Source organism: Stylophora pistillata, chromosome 4 (genome assembly GCF_964205215.1).
Source record: "Stylophora pistillata chromosome 4, jaStyPist1.2, whole genome shotgun sequence".
Lineage (NCBI taxonomy): Eukaryota > Metazoa > Cnidaria > Anthozoa > Scleractinia > Pocilloporidae > Stylophora > Stylophora pistillata.
Genome location: NC_142522.1, coordinates 24,796,379 through 24,815,303, shown reverse-complemented (window position 1 = coordinate 24,815,303; position 18,925 = coordinate 24,796,379). Strand labels below are relative to the sequence as shown.

Sequence of the window (18,925 nt, the reverse complement as noted above, 5' to 3'; positions counted from 1 at the left end):
CTTAGCTACTACAAAAAATCAAACAAACACAAAAAATACACAAAAAAGGATTAATAATTAAAGAAAAAACGACAAATGAGTCATATTTCATCAAACTAACGCACATTTAATTATCATTCAAAGCTCTTCTTTTGTTATGAATTATACATATCTTAGCCGCTGCTAAACGTGTTTATCTTATAGATGACAGTCTCGCCATCCACTGGTGCCCATATTATGTTTTGTATTGACGGCGTACAACTCAAATGTTATAGAAGAAGTCTCACGTTCACTTTTAGCGGCAACGTTTTGTGCTCTTCAGGTTTCTCGCAATCAGATGCCTTACCACACTCGAAGCTTTATGGAAAAAAACGCGTTGAAGGACTTAGACGGTTAAAAGGGTGTTCTGAATTAAAAAAACACAGCCACTGCAGTACAAAACAATAGCTGATAAAATGAACATGACATTTTTCACCGGCAACTGCGACGTCAAAGGCTACTTACTTGGAGGTCATAACAGTAGCAATGAAGCAGGAGATCGAGGTTGGTAATTCAAAATGTCAGGAAATAATCTATCTTTAGGATAACCGGCTTAACCCAAAACATGTAAAGGTAATTTTGGAGGAAATCATGCTTATTCCGCCAAGAGGACAGCTGTCGGTGAATCCGGCTAAAAATAATGCATAGTATATGAAATATGACTTATCATCTTATGCAAAAAGGGAATTTTCGTCAGTCATTCATTTCATCACGGAACACAAAAAAAGTTTAAATGAAAGGGAAAGGTCCCTGAAGATTAAGTATATTTGGTGCGACTTTCTTCATGTTTAGGTACTCATGGATACCACCATGGTAAGCTATACAAATTACGCATAGAGAGATAGGGTGACTCCTTCAGTGATTAAAAAATATGACAGTGTTAAATGGATAAAAAGTAAAGTGAATTTCTACTTTTCAACAATTTCCATTCACAGGAAACATGTCTACAACCATTAAAGAAACAAACACAAAGTTTCAAGGTATTACTTTCCTAATGTATCTTGGACACGCTATCCTATTTCTAGCATCACTGTTTGGAAATTCTTTAATTATACACATTATACGAACAAACAGTTCTTTGAAGACCACTACCAACCAGTTGATCCTACACCAGGCTTTCACAGATGTTCTTATAACATTTGTTCAGTTAATGAATGCTATTCATTACAATTCATACAGAAGGTTGTGGTTCGGAGGATCACTTGGTAATTTTACTTGCAAGTTATTCCTGACAAGCTTAATTGTTTTACCTGACTTTTCAATTTGGATACTCGCAATGATTGGTATTGATCGGTATTACGCAGTGAGTCGACCTCTGCAAAGATCTCCCGTGTCTCGACATTTGAAAAAGGTTATTATGATATTGTGGGTATGGAGTTTTCTTACTTCGACGAAATTATTTATCGAAGCTTGTGTTGAAAGACATAACACGTCTTACTACTGTGATCTGGAGATAACTTTAAACAGAGGAAGAAAATTCAACGCTTTTGGATTGGCGTTCAACATTATCTTGCCTGTATTGGTCATATTAATCGTCTATACAAGAATATGCAATCAGCTTTGGTCACGCAAAGTACCAGGAGAAGGATCCAATCAGAATCGAATGCAAGCTGAAGTCATAGCAACAGCAAGAAAGGTTACTCGGATGATGATTTTTGTTGTATTTCTATTTCTCGTCTGTTGGCTTCCTATCCTCATAACCATGGCAATGCTGCTTTTTGATTTGATCCAATATGAAGATCTTCTGTTCCCTCTGTGGCTGACTGTTGTTTACAGTGCACTTAATCCCTACTTTTATTTTGCCTGTAGTGGAAATTTTAGAAATGCAGCAAAACTTTCGTTGGGAAATGTTCGAGTCCTCCGGTTTCGATCGCAAAGTATAGAGCTCCAGCAAGTATAAAGAACTTTCCCTTGTCCAGTAAACATAAATTTTATCGAGAGGTTGGGATTTCTTTCCTTGTAATGAGTGTTGCAACCTCAGGTACGCGTAACTTTAAAATTCATTCTTTTTGTCAAAACTATGGTGGAAGACTCTACACAGCACATCATTCTATCCTGTGTTACATTACTTTAAGGTTTGAATTAGCTATGTTCTTTCGTCACACGAGGCTCTTCGATGCCTTGAAAATAAGTGATTATGAAAAGTAATTTTTTTATTATTTTGGCTTTTTCGACAAAGTAAACATTCCTTGCATAAATTTTATTATGATTGGTAATGGGCAACAAATGCAATAATTAACAATTATTCCACGAGCGCGCGTTGGATATGAGATGATAGATAGCCAACGAGGCGCGTAGCGCCGAGTTGGCTATAATCATCTCATATCCAACAAGCGCGAGTGGAATAATTGTTTTATTAAAAACGTTAACTTAAATTATTAAATTTTATTAAATTTAGCTTCCTTTTAATTTTAAGCTGATACGTACGCTTACCATATTTGTAGATTATGGTATATTGGCTGATATACCATAATGGCTAAGCCAATAAAAAGTCTTGAATTGCATTATCCAATGATCTAGTTTTTAATAAAGAATGTTATCTCACAGAGGATATGAAAATGAACCTAAAGAAAAGAGTCTTTATATCTGATAGAAAATTTATTACAGAGATCGTGTTGAGGAGACGCCCTCAGGTTTTCTTTAATATTTCTGGTCATCAAATTCTACATCAATTGAACCAAAAGTAGCACTGACAATACTAGTACCCGCCAAATCTTACTTCCTTTACTTTATCTCTTGAAATGATTTCCCTGATAATTGTCTAGCTGTGTATTAGAGTTTCATATTCCATGAGGAGCTTTCGGTAATACTAATCTAAACGTATGACGCAGCTCAATGAAAATAAACAAATGACCATACAAAAGAAATTTTCATTATTCCAAACCTTAATAACCATAATCGGTAGACATTAGAGAAAGCTTTTAAGCTTTGGTAGTAGTGCTGTGGGGAAAAAAGAGCTTAAATGGGGCATACTAAATCCCTAAATTTTTCGTGACCCACTTATTTTGAAAAGTTCCGAGGTTGAAGATCAAAGACGGAACCTGGTAAATTTTGTCTTACATTTACACCTAGTAAACATTCTTACTGTAATTCTGGAACTGTTTGAGATCTAGTTACTCTTTTTTTTTTTTGTACTCCTATCTTTCCTATCAGTTCAAAACGCTGAAAACCATCAAAAATATTTTCACATAACTTTTATCCCAAACATCTAGTTGCTCTATACCTTTGCTTTTCACGAGGAAAACATTCATTCAAAATATCGTACCATCCGCTTTTTAGTGGGAGGTTGATTTAGGAAGGAAACAAGACAGAAGATGAAAGGTGAGTATTTAACAGTCAGATCGGTGTACATTAATTGAATATGAAAAAAAAAAAAAAAAGAAAAACAAGTTGCTATTTCGTGCTAAAAGGACCACAAGAAAGATATCTTTAACAAAATTTCTTTGATGACAGGGCGTACATAGTGAGCACCATGAAATATGAAACGACCTGCCAATATGACTTTAATATCTGCTCATCCATTAAACTGATCAGCAACCAATCCCAAGATCAAGGTATTTAATTATTTCAGACCTCGGTGGGTTGGGCTGGGGGATGGAATATCCATTAGCCCTATAGGCAAAATAGGGTATCAGTAACCAAGGTAACCAAATAGACACTTAGACGTGACGCTCACATTAAAAAGCAATCGGAAATTCGATCTCGGCCAATATCCAGAAGGCTAAAAGTTATGGTTGAGTTGTTTTCAAAAAGCCTTAGAATTACGAAAATGCAAAGGGTCCATTTACCTCTGCCTTGTACCTCACTTTGTACCTAAGGTTATTTCACAGATTTTTCAGTAGCTTTTACATTCTATATACCCTTATTTACGCCTATTAGAAGTTAGAAGGGGTTAACCTTCCCTTTACGGTTAAGCTGCTCCTGACAAATTCCAATGAATGAGCGAGTAAAACTAAAATAACTGAAATACAACAATGGTACATCTGCTCATGATTATACCTCGTCATCGCTGATAAATTTAAGGGTACCTGATTAGAATGGCTAAATATAGCATAACATGTGTCGATCTTTTTTCCACAGGGAACTAATCAAGTACCACTAAAGGAACATATCTAAAGTTTAGATACATTTTTCTCATATATTTTGGTTTCGCCATAATATTTCTGGTTTCAGTGTTTGGCAATTCATTTATTATGCACATAATACGAACTAACAGGTCCATGAAGACCCCCACAAATCGCTTTGTCTTAAATCAAGCATTTGTTGATCTCATAATAACCACGAGGGGATTAATAACTGCCATTCATTATATTTCGTACGACCAACTGTGATTCGGAGGGTTAATAGGACTTATCGTTTGCAAGTTTTATCAATCAATGGTCATTTTCAATCGACTCTTTCAGTTTGGATTCTAGTAGCAATTGCTGCTGATCGCTTTTATGGGGTGACTCGACCTCTTGGACGGTCGCGGATATCTCAAAATTTCAGAAAAGTAATCCTATTAATATGGATATTGTCTCGAAGTTCTTCAGTCACCATTTGTATCAATGTAAAATTGGCTAAAATTAATGACTCTTACTATTGTCGTGGGACGGAAACATGGTCTCAATTTATCGCTTTTTTAACAACTTTGAATTTCTCCCTTCCTCTTTTGCTGATAGCAATTTTGTATATAACAATATCAAACTCTGGACTCCCGAGGCGCCAGGAGAAGGAGTTAATCAGAATCAAAGGGAAGCCGAAACTATAGCAAGGGCAAGGAAAGTTACCCGAATGATGATTTCTGTAGTCGCCTTAATTTTTGTTTCTTGGCTGCCCTTTCTCCTGACAACGCCTTTGATCCTTTTTGGCTTTGCCAAATATGGTTACTGGTTTTTATTCCCCATCTGGTTAACGAATGTTTATAGCGGACTTAATCCCTTTGTTTATTTTGCCTTCAGTGAAAATTTTAGAAATGGATGGAAACGTTTGTTTCACAAAATTCAGGCAATCCATCAGGATATAGAGCTTCAGCAAGTGAAACATAATATTTGTCTATTGAGAAAATTTAATTTTTGTTGTACTAAAAAGCAACTATCAAACGCATTATTAAAATTAGATATTAAAAGGTATCTGATAGTAGATCGCAGAACTATCGCTCTCATAACGAAAAAGACATCTTCCCCGAGCGCCCCACCCGCGCGATTTCCTTCTTATAAATTATGTTCCCCACAAAAGTAATGAAAGGACTAGAGACGACTCAGAGATATTATGGCCAGAAGGTGTGGGAGCCAGATTGAGCGTAGTTAATCCTGACAGCCACCTTTAGATTTTTTCGTTTGGTAAAAATTTTCAAAACCATAGAAGCGGAAATTTACTGCAAGAGGAACTTAACTTTCATAAACTTCCAGGAACAAAAGGACAGCGTCGAAATACTTCTACTTTAAGATAAAATCTTAGGAGTATAGTCGCATCTCCGCGTGTCGTTAGTTAGAAAGGATAACAGTTAAGTTTAATGTAAAAGGCCTAGCGCAAAAAAGATTTACAATTTCTATCAATCGACTGTTGACCATAGATGGCAAAAGTTAATTTCATCTATAGATTCCAAACAAACACGACAAAAGAACAAATGCCGCCCTGCTATAGTCGGGTATAGTCAATATGATATTGTTTGCATATTCTTTTGACTTGAGATATAAATCGTATATTCCATCCACGATATGCGTCGACAAAAGACTGCCTTTTGAAAAATAAGTAATATATGAAGGAACTCTAAAATACTTCATCGCGAATAATAGAGAGTGGCCCGCTGATGTCAAACCAAGGAAGAAACGCCCGGTAGTTTCAATATACGGTGTAATTATTATCGGAAATAAATGAAAAATTAATAGCTGGAGTGCAAACAGATACCTGTCTGTCTCACTTCATGACTTAACATCCTATTGTAAAGATAAAAGATGAATAAACACAACTTCCGCGCGGCTTCCTTTCAGCAATGGGAGTAAAATTAATAAATTTTTTTTCAAAAATTGATCTTGTTTTCAAACTCCACATCTCCGTGCGACAATCTCCGCTATTTTTTTCAGACAAACTTGCTCAGTTGGTGAATCCCTAAGTTCAGTAAAAGAAAAGCGGCAGACTTGACAGAGCGGACACGATGATTAATAATACAAAAGACTTCAACGTCGATTCTACCGTCAAAAACTCCAGCGAAACAACAAAAATCAAGTCTCACATAGTTGCTTTGGTGTACTTAGGGTATGGCATTATATTTCTGATGTCAATTTTTGGAAATTCTGCCATTATACATATAATTCGCACAAATGGCGTTATGAAGGCGGCCATAAACTACTTGGTTTTAAACCAAGCTTGGGCTGATCTTTTGGCCTCAATCATTTGCTTTGTAAGTGTTATTCGTGACATTTCCTACAAGGATTGTGGTTTAGAGGAAGTATAGGAAATATCACTTGCAAGCTATCTATGAGAATCGTTTATGTCCTGATAAATTTTTCTGTTTGGCTGCTTGTAACAATTGGCATTAACCGCCTTTATGCAATAACTCGCCCATTGCAAAGAACGCTTATATCTCGAAAACTGAAAAGAGTCATTTTGGTATTTTGAACGGGGTAATTTATTTCTTCAACAAATGTTTCTTACAGCATGGGCATAGAACAGAATAAAGGATCTTATTATTGTAGGACTTCCACGACTTTATCCAAATTAAATTGACAGGATTAACTGTTGCGATATCAGCTTTGAAAGTTTTTGTACCTGTGATCCTATCGACAATTCTGTACACAGTAATATGTGTCAAACTTTGGACACGCCACATACCAGGAGATGGAGCCAATCAGAACCAACGACAAGCTGAAACTATTGCGACAGCGTTTAAATTTACCCGAATGATGATCGCAGTCTTCGTCTTATTTCTTGTTTGTTGGCTTCCATGGCTCATAATGACGATTATTTTCCTATTTAGCTATCTAAAATATGACCACTGGATTTCATTTCTTATCTGGTTAACCTATGTTTACAGAAGACTTAATCCTTACGTATATTTTTCGTTCAGTTAAAATTGTAGACAAGCATTTAAACTCCTGCTTGGAAACATTCATGCTATTCCTTTTCGATCCCAGAGCATAGAACTTCAACAAATTTAACGCAAAAAAAACTAAGTTTTATTAAAGACACCGGTCGAGATTCAAAGTTTTTTTCTTGGATTAAACGAGAACACCAACACAGTGATTTTCATAATATGCTCATGATACTCAGTGATGGATGACATTCTCGATATATTTTCGTTCATCGTAGGGAAACATTTCTTTTAGTTAATAACGCATGTTTCGATATTCGGTGCAACTATGAATAAACTTCTCGATGAAGGTGAGTTTTTACAGTTCTGCTTTGATAATTTTGCGAATACATGGCGTACGTGTCTTTCTTTCTTATAGTATTATTTGGTAACAGTAACCCTTCGAATGGAAAACAATAAAGGCAAATGAAACTCTCATGCTCAAAACACACTTTCTCTTACATGAAATTCGGCCACCTGTGAACCAAGTTAGGACGTTTTGACCTTTTAAGCGTCCCTTAAGTCCCCTTGTTCAGTACCTGTTGATTGTTGATGATATTCTGTACTTCTTACTTCCCCACAATGAACATTTTCAGCGACTGATTGGAAGACTCGAATAGATTTTAACAGTTTTTGTTCCCAAGACATGGCGTTTAAAGTTTTCTGAAATTTGTTGCAAATGAGAAGAGTATGATTTTGTAACTCGAAAGAAAAAAAAAACAATAAAGGTTTCTGCAATGTCAAAAACAAAAGAAACAAGCTAAAGTTTCCTAAGGTATGATTAAGATGTAGAGTGAAACTATCCTGTGTTGAAGTCCCTTTAGTATTTACACATGTAATTGCAAAATAATCTTCAGGAAGCGAGTCACTTTCAAGGAAATGAATACATCTTTAAAAGTTTGTGAAGGATGAAAAAATGATAAAGAAAAGTGAAATTTTTAAGATGCATAGCCACAATATATTTGATAATATTCATGCTAGCTGACTGTCAAATAAAGGACTGACCTTCCGCACAACCATATTTATTTAAATTTCAATCGACATCTGTAAATTACCTGCGTTGTTATTTTGCTATGAGCAAATCTCCTAATTTTACTTGTGAAGCTTCCGAACTTTACGCGACGACGAGACCTTAACGTTTTCCTTGAAAAATACTCTACTTAAAAATTATGAAAACACGTGTGAAGGTAGTCCTAAGTTTCTTCCCAAAGGACGCGGTTGCACATAATTAGGATTTGCAACTGACGGAGGATAGGTGTTCCTTTGATCCTAGCTTAATTGTTTCCTTTTGTAGGAAATGACAGAACTGAGGTGGCTTGGTGTAACCAGAAAACAAGTAATAATGCGAAGGAAACAAAAAACAAGGCAATTCAAAAATCCTTCCTAAGTAAAACAAAATATTTGGTACATGTATTAAAAGATGGAATAAGCAAAGTAGTAATACAAATAATTTTAAGACCCATAATAGAGCATGAAAAAGGGTTATGGATATTTGTTCAGCCCCCTTTAAAATAATAAATTTTTGTATATAAGTTCATCATCTTCATTACTACTGTCCAAGCATAAATATTTTACTTAAATTCTAATTAATCTAAAGAAAATCATGTACAAAAATATGCAAATGTACACCTCTTCATTTTGATAGTAATTTGCAGTGTTTCTTGTCACATCGCAAATTAATTAGTGACAAGAAGCATTGTTTTCGAAGCAAAAGAAGAAAAAAACAACAACGCTTTTTTAAGCATACAGAAGATCTAATCATACACCAAAAATGGTTCATCGAACTTGTCGAACAGCACTGGTTTTAACTTAGGATCAATAATATAAACAGGGGTCTGAAAGTTCCTCAGAAAAAAGGTAAAGCATCCGCATTAAGCGCACATTAACTAAAAATACGGTTTATACGCAGCATTTTCGTTTCATTAAATTATGTAAGCCATTGAACATTCGTTGAAGGCGATTAAGATGATTTCTCACTTTTCGCATTGATAGAATTTAGCGGTTGTCTTCAAGTTACGAAAAGCGGAATCATAGGACGATGTTACTTCAACTCGCACGAACAGTTTGAAATCTTCATGCACTGGATAACAGGACAGGACGGAAAATGCGTGCACTGTAAGTACCATCTGTTGTCCCCATACAAAGCCTTAGAAAACTTTTCTAAGGCTTTGTATGGGGACAACGGATGGTACTTATAGTACACGCATTTTTCGTCCTGTCAGTGCAAAAACCAAAGTGGAATATGTCAGAAACACTCTCTTAGTACATCAGCATCTTTTACACATTCATTCAAAGTGAGGAATTAATTTATTTTCCTTGTAGGGAACACTGTAAGGGAAGACCATTTAGAGATAGTGATGTTTACTGCCTATGTCATTATATTCCTGGCCTCACTATTCGGCAACTCTGTGATCATCCATATCATTCGAAAAGACAATTTCGTGAAGATCACAATAAACTGTGTGATTATGAGCCAAGTAAATGCATGCAGATATTCTGATAACATTCGTAGAGCTTTCGTTTTCTCTTTATGAATAACGGGTAGTTTATGGTTTGGAGGAGGTCTTGGTTTCATCACTTGCAATATGACGCTAGTGTTACCGGCCGCGGAAGGAGAGGTCGAAATCATTTACATTGAAAGCAAACATACAAGCAATATGGCGGACCAAAACGAACCTCGTGCGTTTATTTATTCTTTTTGCCATGGCAACCCGTGACAAATACGTTTACATGGGAAGGGGAGGGGTGGTGTCCGTTTTCTCAACTTATCCTTAACACTAGCCGTTCTATTTTCAATACCACAGTTTTCAGTTTGAATGCATACTTGTCGTGATTGCAGTTGACCGCTTCTATGCAGTAGTCATACCTCTGCGACAGTCACCTATATCAAAACATTTGAAAAAAACTATTGTTTTACTCTGGTTATGGTCTTCGGCTTGGTCTCTTTCCTTAATCAATGTCGACAGCTTTATAAAAGTCGAACATTCTTATTATTGTAATTTCTCTCTTCTGTTAAGTAACTGGACTGCATTCGACATTACCTCTCTTATTTCGTGCATATATAGTAGTGCCTCTTTTGATAAATGTAAACCTTTACACGGTTGTGTGCTGGAAATTTTGGTCTCGTAAAGTCCCAGAAGAAGGAGCAAATCAGATCGAAGCTCAAAGAATAGCCAAAAGAGTCACTCTGATGATGATTGTCGTGGTAGTATTATACGTCCTGATTTGGTTGCCTTCGTTTGTAATCGGTGTCTTGAGTTTTTTTAAATATGTTGAATTACGAGGAAACTTATTTTTATTTTTCTTGTGGCTACCAACTTCCTATAGCAGCCTCAATCCTTACGTTTATCCCATTTAGTCAAAACTTTCGCAAGAGCTTCAAAAAGCTGTTTGGAAACTTCTTGCTACCGATTCGCAAAATAAATCGTATTTCTCATCGTTCTCGTTCAGTAGAACTGCAGCAAATCTGAATTTAACTAAGTAAATTATAACATCTTGACCGAGAAACCAGAAAGTTATGGCATTCGTGGAGTGACAAAAGGTAGCTTTACCTCATATCTTACTAGCAGATATCAGTTTTTTTTCCGTGGGGTATACTGTGTCAGATTTTCAACCTGTTTCTTATGGTGTTCCACAAGGCTCTATTCTTAGCAGACCATTATTTATTGCGTAATTCAATTATTTTAGTAACGGCTCTAAATTCTAGAGTTTCACTTATTCGCAGATGATGCAAATCTTTTTGACAAGCACAAAAATCTAAAACCGCCTAAATCTAACTCGAATAATGAACTAGTTGATATCCATACCTGGTTGAGTGCTAACAAACTCTGACCTTTAATGTCACACTCTTCTTAAATGGTATAAACTTAAACCTACAGTATTCAGCAAGGTATCCAGGTATTGTAATTATTTCTATCATATCATGGAAAAGTTAAGTAAGCTATTGTCATTGTTAAAAAGAAAAAGTGAAATATTGATATTTTTTCTAAGTTTCGTATGAGGTAAGATATTTTGCTTAGACTGTATTATGCCCTCGTTTATCCCTCCGTAAATTATGTCTTAATTTCTTGAGGTAACACCTATTCTTCCCGGCACTATCCAGCATTTGTTCATTTTACAAAAGAGAGAATATCGAATCACCAGGTTGTTAAGCTGACTGATCTTGTCTTTCTTAATATTGCAGCCTTTGTGTATAATACACAAAAGATATCTGCCATCTTGATATTTCTATTTTTGGTAATTATTCTGATACTTCCTTCCATCCTATCTATTAATTAAATTAGGAAATGAAATGACATGATAGCTTGCAATCCTTGCTTCTTCATCATTTGATTATAACACGTGAATCACACGTATTCGTGCTTGCACAGCTTTGCATATACAGGTTCTAATTCAAATAAGTTTTCGGCGATATGGCTTCTTTTACCAATTGAGCCAAAATGATCTCGAGACCGTTCAGGGGACTGAAACACTATCCAGAAATAAACAGTTTGAATATAGTGATCGAGACAGCACACATCGCATTCCTGCAACTTGTAATAAGCTCATTACTCTACTGGGTGGATATATATATCAGATGACGTTTCCTTTAGTTATAACGTCTACTCCAAGAATGATCAAGAATGAATTTTACGCACAACGTGAATACATTTTCAAGAGGAAAACGGGAGAGAGAGGAGAACAAATCCATCAAATAACAGATGAGATACAATGAATATATGAAGTTCATATATTTTGAACTGCGGTATTAGATACGTATGATGCACGATCCTCGCAGTAGATAGCGCTATTTATGCAATAGCGAAAATCAGACCTGAAAAAAATCAGGCCTGTACGGGACTCGAACCACTGACCTCTGCGATACTAGTGCAGCGCTCTACCAATTGAGCTAACAAGCTAACTGGGAGCGGGCCGTTAAGTTGATTCGTAATAAACCCGTGAAAGTGATAAATGAGATACAATGAATATATGAAGTTCATATATTTTGAACTGCGGTATTAGATACGTATGAGACTTAACGGCCTGCTCCCAGTTGGCTTGTTAGCTCAATTGGTAGAGCGCTGCACTAGTATCGCAGAGGTCAGTGGTTCGAGTCCCGTACAGGCCTGATTTTTTTCAGTTCTGATTTTCGCTATTGCATAAATAGCGCTATCTACTGCGAGGATCGTGCATCATACGCAAATAACAGATATCGTTTAATCCAATTCCAAAACCTCAAATCAAATATCATTGCTTAGAATAAATCTTTAGACCGGCCTTGAATAAAAAGGTTAAGATGAACATGGATTTAGAATAGTGGGAGATGTTTTCCCTTGATTATAATTTCAGAGTGCTTCCGAAGAGAAACTCAAAGAAGAGTTATTTTGTAACCAAACCGAAATATAATTCCAATTACATATAAAATAATTATAAATCCGTATTTTCATCATAAATAGATTGTATAACCTTTGTATATAGTTAATATTACGCTTTTACAGACAAATTAATTATAAAGAGAATATAAAATATCCAATAAATATGTTATTAGGTACTTTATTTAACTACATAACTAGTAGAATAATTGTAAAGAGAAAATAAAATACCCAATAAATATGATATTGGGTATTTTATTTAACTACATAACTAGTAGAAGAAGACCGAGATTGCACTTGTTACTTGGTTGGGCAAAGCGGCTTTTGACAATATTGAAAAAGGGTTTGATGGTGTCAGGATACGTGTAATCGTCTTAAAAGCTTCTTCGCGCCTATCCGCAAGCGTGGCGATCCGAGACGTAAGTCAAACCAAATCAAGTTTAACCGCCAAATCAAGTTTAGCCGCTTAATACAACCTGTATTAAGCATCACCGTACTAAGGGGTCAATCTTCAAATTCTCGAAATTTTTTACCCCTTGTAATTCTCACCTCTATTAAGCAGTCATCCCCCTTAAGAGGTCAGGGTCACCCTTTAGTGGGTCCCAACGGCCCTTTTGTATCGTCTTCCACCTGTATTGAACACTTAAACCGAAACCAAAAAACTAATACTAGGAATAAACTTTCAAGTAAAGTTCAATCCATTTTTATCTCCCGAATTCAATGCTAGTAATATTTTTGAGCGAGTTTGTGGTGATTTTTATACTTTTGAATCAAATTTCTATTCTCTGGAAACTGTTTTAAGCAGCCAACGTGTGTCAAGCGGTCACCCCGACATCATCAGCCGATAAAATAGCACGCCAGAAAGGGGTTTATTTGTTTTTAAGCATTTCATTAATTTTCATATCGCAAAAAAAAGTTCGTAAAAGGCCAGTGTTGATCTTATGACAGATATGTACGATTTACGTAAGCGAGTACTTTAGGCGAAGATGGGGTTATTCTGTGATTTTGCACCACCTGGAGTGAAGCAGCCGATAAAATCACACGAAAAATAGTTGTTGGATTATATCTTCATGTCTTTGTTAATGCAGGCCGCAAACTCAGTAAAACTTAGCAAATGCCAAACATAATCTGCTGCTTGGCGATACAGCCTTTAATCAACTTGCAAAGTGTTAATTTGAATTTCCCTCCACTGATTTACGACGAGTTAGCCGGCAGGTGAACCTTTTCAGACCTGAATACAATTCCAGCATAAATCTATTGAGTTATTTTTTACCCAGTTTAATTTTTTCAAAATGACATAGGTTCTTAAAGATTTTGTTGCACTCTTTAATGGAAGTGTAAGCTTTTGTAATCTCCCCGACTTGTGTAGGCGTTTGAGTAAGCGTCCAGTTACCTTCCTTTTATCGATTTGACCAAATATGTTCCTGAAAATGACAGTGACAACCTGTGATGTACTAGTCATTTTAGGAGAGAAATTGTTCACATTTCTTAGACTCTAATGTAACCTGCAAATTGGTTATTTCATTAACTTATAGCTCGCTAGTTTACGACCAGGATGAAAAGTTGGAGCGAAAGAGAGGGATAGCGAATAGAGACATAGAGACCTGTGAAACGATTAATGACGACATACCAACTTTTTAGAACTTTCCCCTTTTTTCGAGCTACTATTTTCAACCAGTGCCTCATTCAGGAAATTGTTGTAAGAAATCATGGGTTGATGCTGCTGTTCATTATTTCCGAGGTAAAAATATCGAGCTTCGGGAAACACCGGTTATGCAACCTTAAAAAATGGTCATTTGTACTTTTTTATTCGATGAGTTCAATGTAAGTTGTCATGTGGTATTTCAGCATCACACAGGCAAATACAGAGTTGCATGGAGAGAGATAAATCACATAAAAACAAATGGTCAGGAAGCCCATCAAAGACCACAAAGCTTGAAGGCGTAGGATCCATTACGACAAAGAATGGATAAATAATTATTACATAGAGGATATAGTGAGTCACTTATTACTGACAATAAAATGTTATTGAATATTACTCCATCCAAAAATAAATGCATATCACATCTCTAACGGCTGTAAGATTCTCCATTGTGTGATGAATATTTCAAATTGTCTTCTTCTACGCCCCTGGCAATAAGCACTCATTTGCTGGTTTGGCACGCCTCAATATTTTCATTTCATTCCCACTACCAATTCGCTTTTAAGTATATTTTGAATTATAGTATACAACTTGAATGTCTTACGAGTTATTGTTGGTAATGAATTTCTTGCTTTCCTCTCTGAACGACGTGGCACACTAAGAGGCAGTAAGATCGTGGTTCGAGGGAAAGGACATTTATTTAAAAATAAACTTGCTTTTATTATGATAATCATACAAGTATATTGACATAATCCATGCAGTATTTCCTTTCCTTTAAGAAGGAAGTAATAATCATAGTTGGATCTATCTATTTTGTGTTCAGCATTGTACATGCTTTTGAGTTTTATTTGAAAGAAAACAAAATCGAATAAAAAAAGAAGAAAAATCATCATCTAAATCAATAACAAATAGCAGTTATGTTGTTGGCAGCAATCAACTTTGGTTAATTGTCTTTCTAATATAAGAGACACTGCAACTAAATTAAACTAATTTTTCCTATCTCACCAGGGGTAACATGGAAAGCAGAATAACATTGTGTATCAGCATTGTGTATTTCCTTCTTTGAGAATGGAAGCTTAGTCAAAATGTGGATCGGGAAGACGTTAAAGTTCAAATTCACCCCCAAAAACTGTCACTGTTACATTAGCATCAAACCAATTTTTAACAAAGGAAAACCAGTGAAAATAACAATGACGCTGACACATTTCATCATTAATTTTGAGGAGAGCATTTTCTTCCCAAAAGGACCGGGGCTAAAATTAATAAGGTCTCCAATCACTCAAAAGAAGGTCTTCTTTTTGACATATGTTTTGATCCACTTAAAGCCTATTTAAACTAATAGGAGGCATAACTACATGATTATTAAGTCTTAACTACTACAAAAATATCAAACAAACGCAAAAAATACAAAACAAAAAGGATTAATAGTAACAGAGAAAAAGACAAATGAATCATATTTCATCAAACTAACGCACATTTAATTATCATTCAAAGCTCTTCTTTTTGTTATGAATTATACATATCTTAGCTGCTGCTAAACATGTTTATCTTATATGGAGGAAAGTCTCGCCATCCATTGGGGCCCATATTATGGTTTGTATTATATTGATGGCGTACAACTCAAATGTTAGAGAAGAAGTCTCACGTTCACCTTAAGCGGCTACGTTTTGTGCTCTTCAGGTTTCTCGCAATCATGCCTTACCACACTCGAAGCTTTATGGAAAAAAACGCATTGAAGGATTTAGACAGTTAAAGGGGTGTTCTGAATTAAATAACACAGTTGCTGCCGTACAAAACAATTGCTGATGAGATGAACATGACATTTTTCACCGGCAACTCCGAAGTCAAAGGCTCCTTACTTGGAGGTCATAACAGTAGCATTGAAGTAGGAACTCGAGGTTGGTAATTCAAAATGTCAGGAAATAATCTATTTTTAGGATACCTAGATATTAACCGGCTTAACACAAACGTGTGAGGGTAACTTTCGATAAAATCATGCTTCTTCCGAAAAGAGGACAGCTGTATGTTAATCTAAAATAATGCATAGTATATGAAATATGACATATTATCCGATGCAAAAAGTAAATTCTCATCATGATTCATCACGTAACACACGCAAAAAGTTTAAATGAAAGGGAAAGGTCACTGGAGATTAAGTATACATACATTAAAGACGTATTTGGAGCGACTTTTTTTATGTTTAGCTACTCATGGTAAGCTATACAAATTATGGTAAGCTAGACAAATTATGCATAGATAGATAGCGTGACTCCTTCGGTGATCAGAAAATATGACTGTGTTAAATGGAGGCCCTCAGTAGCCAAATACATCTATTAGTTGGAACAATGATATGATAAAAAGTAAAGTGAATTTCTACTTTTTAACAATTTCCATTCACAGGAAACATGTCTACATCCATTGAAGAAACAAACACAAAGTTTGAAGGCATTATTTTCCTAATGTATCTTGGACACGCTATCCTATTTCTAGCATCACTGTTTGGAAATTCTTTGATTATACACATTATACGACGAAACAGTTCTTTGAAGACCACTACCAACCAGTTGATCTCTCACCAGGCTTTCACAGATGTTCTTATAACATTTCTTCAGTTAATGAATGCTATTCATTACAGTTCATACAACAAGTTGTGGTTTGGAGGATCACTTGGTAATTTTACTTGCAAGTTCTTCCTGACAAACTTATCTGTTCTACCTGACTTTTCAATTTGGCTACTCGTAATGATTGGTATTGATCGGTATTACGCAGTGAGTCGACCTCTGCAAAGATCTCCCGTGTCTCGACATTTGAAAAAGGTTATTATGATATTGTGGGTATTGAATTTTCTTACTTCGACGAAATTATTTATCGAAGCACGTGTTGAAAGACAAAACACGTCTTACTACTGTGATCTGGAGATAACTATAAAAAGAGGAACAAAATTCAACGCTTTTGGATTGGCGTTCAACATTATCTTGCCTCTATTGGTCATATTAATTGTCTATACAACAATATGCAATCAGCTTTGGTCACGTAAAGTACCAGGAGAGGGATCTAATCAGAATGAAATGCAAGCTGAAGTCATAGCAACAGCAAGAAAGGTTACTCGGATGATGATTTTTGTTGTATCTCTATTTCTCGTCTGTTGGCTTCCTTTCTTCATAACCATGGTAATGCTGCTTTTTAATTTCATCCAATATGAAGATCTTCTGTTCCCTTTGTGGTTGACGGCTGTCTATAGTGCACTTAATCCTTACGTTTATTTTGCCTGTAGTGGAAATTTTAGAAATGCAGCAAAACTTTCGTTGGGAAATGTTCGAGTCCTCCGATTTCGATCGCAAAATATAGAGCTCCAGCAAGTGTAACGAACTTTCTCTTGTCCAGTAAACATGAATTTTATCGGGAGGTTACGATTTGTTTCCTTGCAATTAGTATTGGAACCTCAAGTACGCATAACTTTAAAATTCATTCTTTTTGTAAAAACTATGGTGGAAGACTATACTCAGCACGTCATTCTATCCTGTGTTACAGTACTTTAAGGTTTGAATTAGTTATGTTCTTTCGTCACACGAAGCTCTTTGATGCCTTGAAAATAAGTGATTTTGAAAAGTAATTTTTTTCATTATTTTGGCTTTTCGACAAAGTAAACATCCCTTGCATAAATTTTATTATGATTGGTAATGGGCAACAAATGCAATAAAGAATGTTATCTCACATAGGATATGAAAATGAACCTAAAGAAAAGAGTCTTTATATCTGATAGAAAATTTATTACAGAGATCGTGTTGAGGAGACGCGCTCATTTTTTCTTTAATATTTCTGACATCAAATTCTACATCAATTGAACCAAAAGTAGCACTGACAATACTAGTACCCGCAAAATCTTACTTCCTTTACCTTATCTCTTGAAATGATTTCCCTGACAATTGTCTAGTTGTGTATTAGAGTTTCATATTCCATGAGGAGCTTTCGGTAATACTAATCTAAACGTATGACGCAGCTCAATTAAAATAAACAAATGACCATACAAAAGAATTTTTACAAACCTTAATAACCATCATCGGTAGACATCAGAGAAAGCTTTAAGCTTTGGTAGTAATGCTGTGGCGAATAAAAGAGCTTAAAAGGGGCATACTAAATTACTAAATTTTTCGTGACCCAGTTATTTTGAAAAGTTCCGAGGTTGAAGATTAAAGAGGAAACCTGGTAAGTTTTATCCCACATTTACACCTAGTAAACGTTCTTACTTAACTGTAATTCTGGAACTGTTTCAGATATAGTTACTCTTTTTTTTTGTACTCATATGTTTCTTATCAATTCAAAACGCTGAAAACCGTCAAAAATATTTTTACATAACTTTTATCCCAAACATCTAGTTGCTCTATACCTCTGCTTTTCACGAAGAAAAACATTTACTCAAAATATCGTGCCTTGTTTTTGCTGCTTCAGTTGGATCAAGACCCAAAAGGTCAAAATACACGCGGCATTACCAGGAGTGATCATGAGTCGAGTTTATCTCTTGAATTTTCGAGGGGTCTAAGTTTTCGGGGTCTGGGGTCCGAGGTCTGAGTTTTCGGGGTTTGAGTTTTCGGGGTGTGAGTTTTCGTGACACCCCAAGGTCGCTCGCACTCAGGTAAAATGCTCATGGATTTTGCCGACATATGTCAATGAAGTGCCGTATGCGAGGGCTAAAGACATCGATTTCTCATCGGCTAAGAAGCTCTAAGAAAAGCTCGACCAAAAATTCGAGGATCTTCAACAGCCGCAAGCCTCGAACCATACAACAACTTCTGGTTCCTCCTGTTCTTCCCCTTGATTTGTGATGATCTTAGATATAGCGCATTAGATCATATTTCTAATGAA

General features: G+C 35.7%; 2 protein-coding genes across 4 annotated transcripts; both read left to right on the top strand.

Moving 5' to 3' along the window:
• The first annotated feature begins 24 nt into the window (after nucleotides 1-24).
• Nucleotides 25-3,408, top strand: LOC148733002 (allatostatin-A receptor-like). The gene is made up of 2 exons (XM_088756758.1): nucleotides 25-522; nucleotides 954-3,408. Exons 1-2 carry the CDS (start codon nucleotides 435-437, stop codon nucleotides 1,916-1,918), a joined length of 1,053 nt encoding a protein of 350 aa, XP_088612884.1. The 5' UTR covers nucleotides 25-434; the 3' UTR covers nucleotides 1,919-3,408.
• Nucleotides 3,409-8,741: 5,333 nt separating this feature from the next.
• Nucleotides 8,742-18,272, top strand: LOC111333175 (substance-P receptor-like). Of its 3 annotated transcripts, none has more exons than XM_088756759.1 (3): nucleotides 8,742-8,926; nucleotides 15,743-15,960; nucleotides 16,463-18,272. In XM_088756759.1, the coding sequence occupies exons 2-3, from the start codon at nucleotides 15,873-15,875 to the stop codon at nucleotides 17,425-17,427; spliced, it is 1,053 nt and encodes a 350-aa protein (XP_088612885.1). In that variant the 5' UTR covers nucleotides 8,742-8,926; nucleotides 15,743-15,872; the 3' UTR covers nucleotides 17,428-18,272. The 3 variants fall into 3 exon arrangements, with proteins under 3 accessions (XP_088612885.1, XP_088612887.1, XP_088612886.1); XM_088756761.1 differs by having other exon boundaries at nucleotides 15,743-15,964; XM_088756760.1 differs by lacking the exon at nucleotides 8,742-8,926 and having other exon boundaries at nucleotides 15,682-15,960.
• The last annotated feature ends 653 nt before the right edge of the window (nucleotides 18,273-18,925 follow it).

What these genes read in the sequence shown, in the direction of transcription:
- LOC148733002 (XM_088756758.1), top strand. Translation starts at nt 435, where the DNA reads ATGAACATGACATTTTTCACCGGCAACTGCGACGTCAAAGGCTACTTA. An exon ending in CAATGAAGCAGGAGATCGAG is followed by an intron (nt 523 to 953) that starts GTTGGTAATTCA and finishes TTCCATTCACAG; the next exon opens with GAAACATGTCTACAACCATT.
- LOC111333175 (XM_088756759.1), top strand. Translation starts at nt 15,873, where the DNA reads ATGAACATGACATTTTTCACCGGCAACTCCGAAGTCAAAGGCTCCTTA. An exon ending in CATTGAAGTAGGAACTCGAG is followed by an intron (nt 15,961 to 16,462) that starts GTTGGTAATTCA and finishes TTCCATTCACAG; the next exon opens with GAAACATGTCTACATCCATT.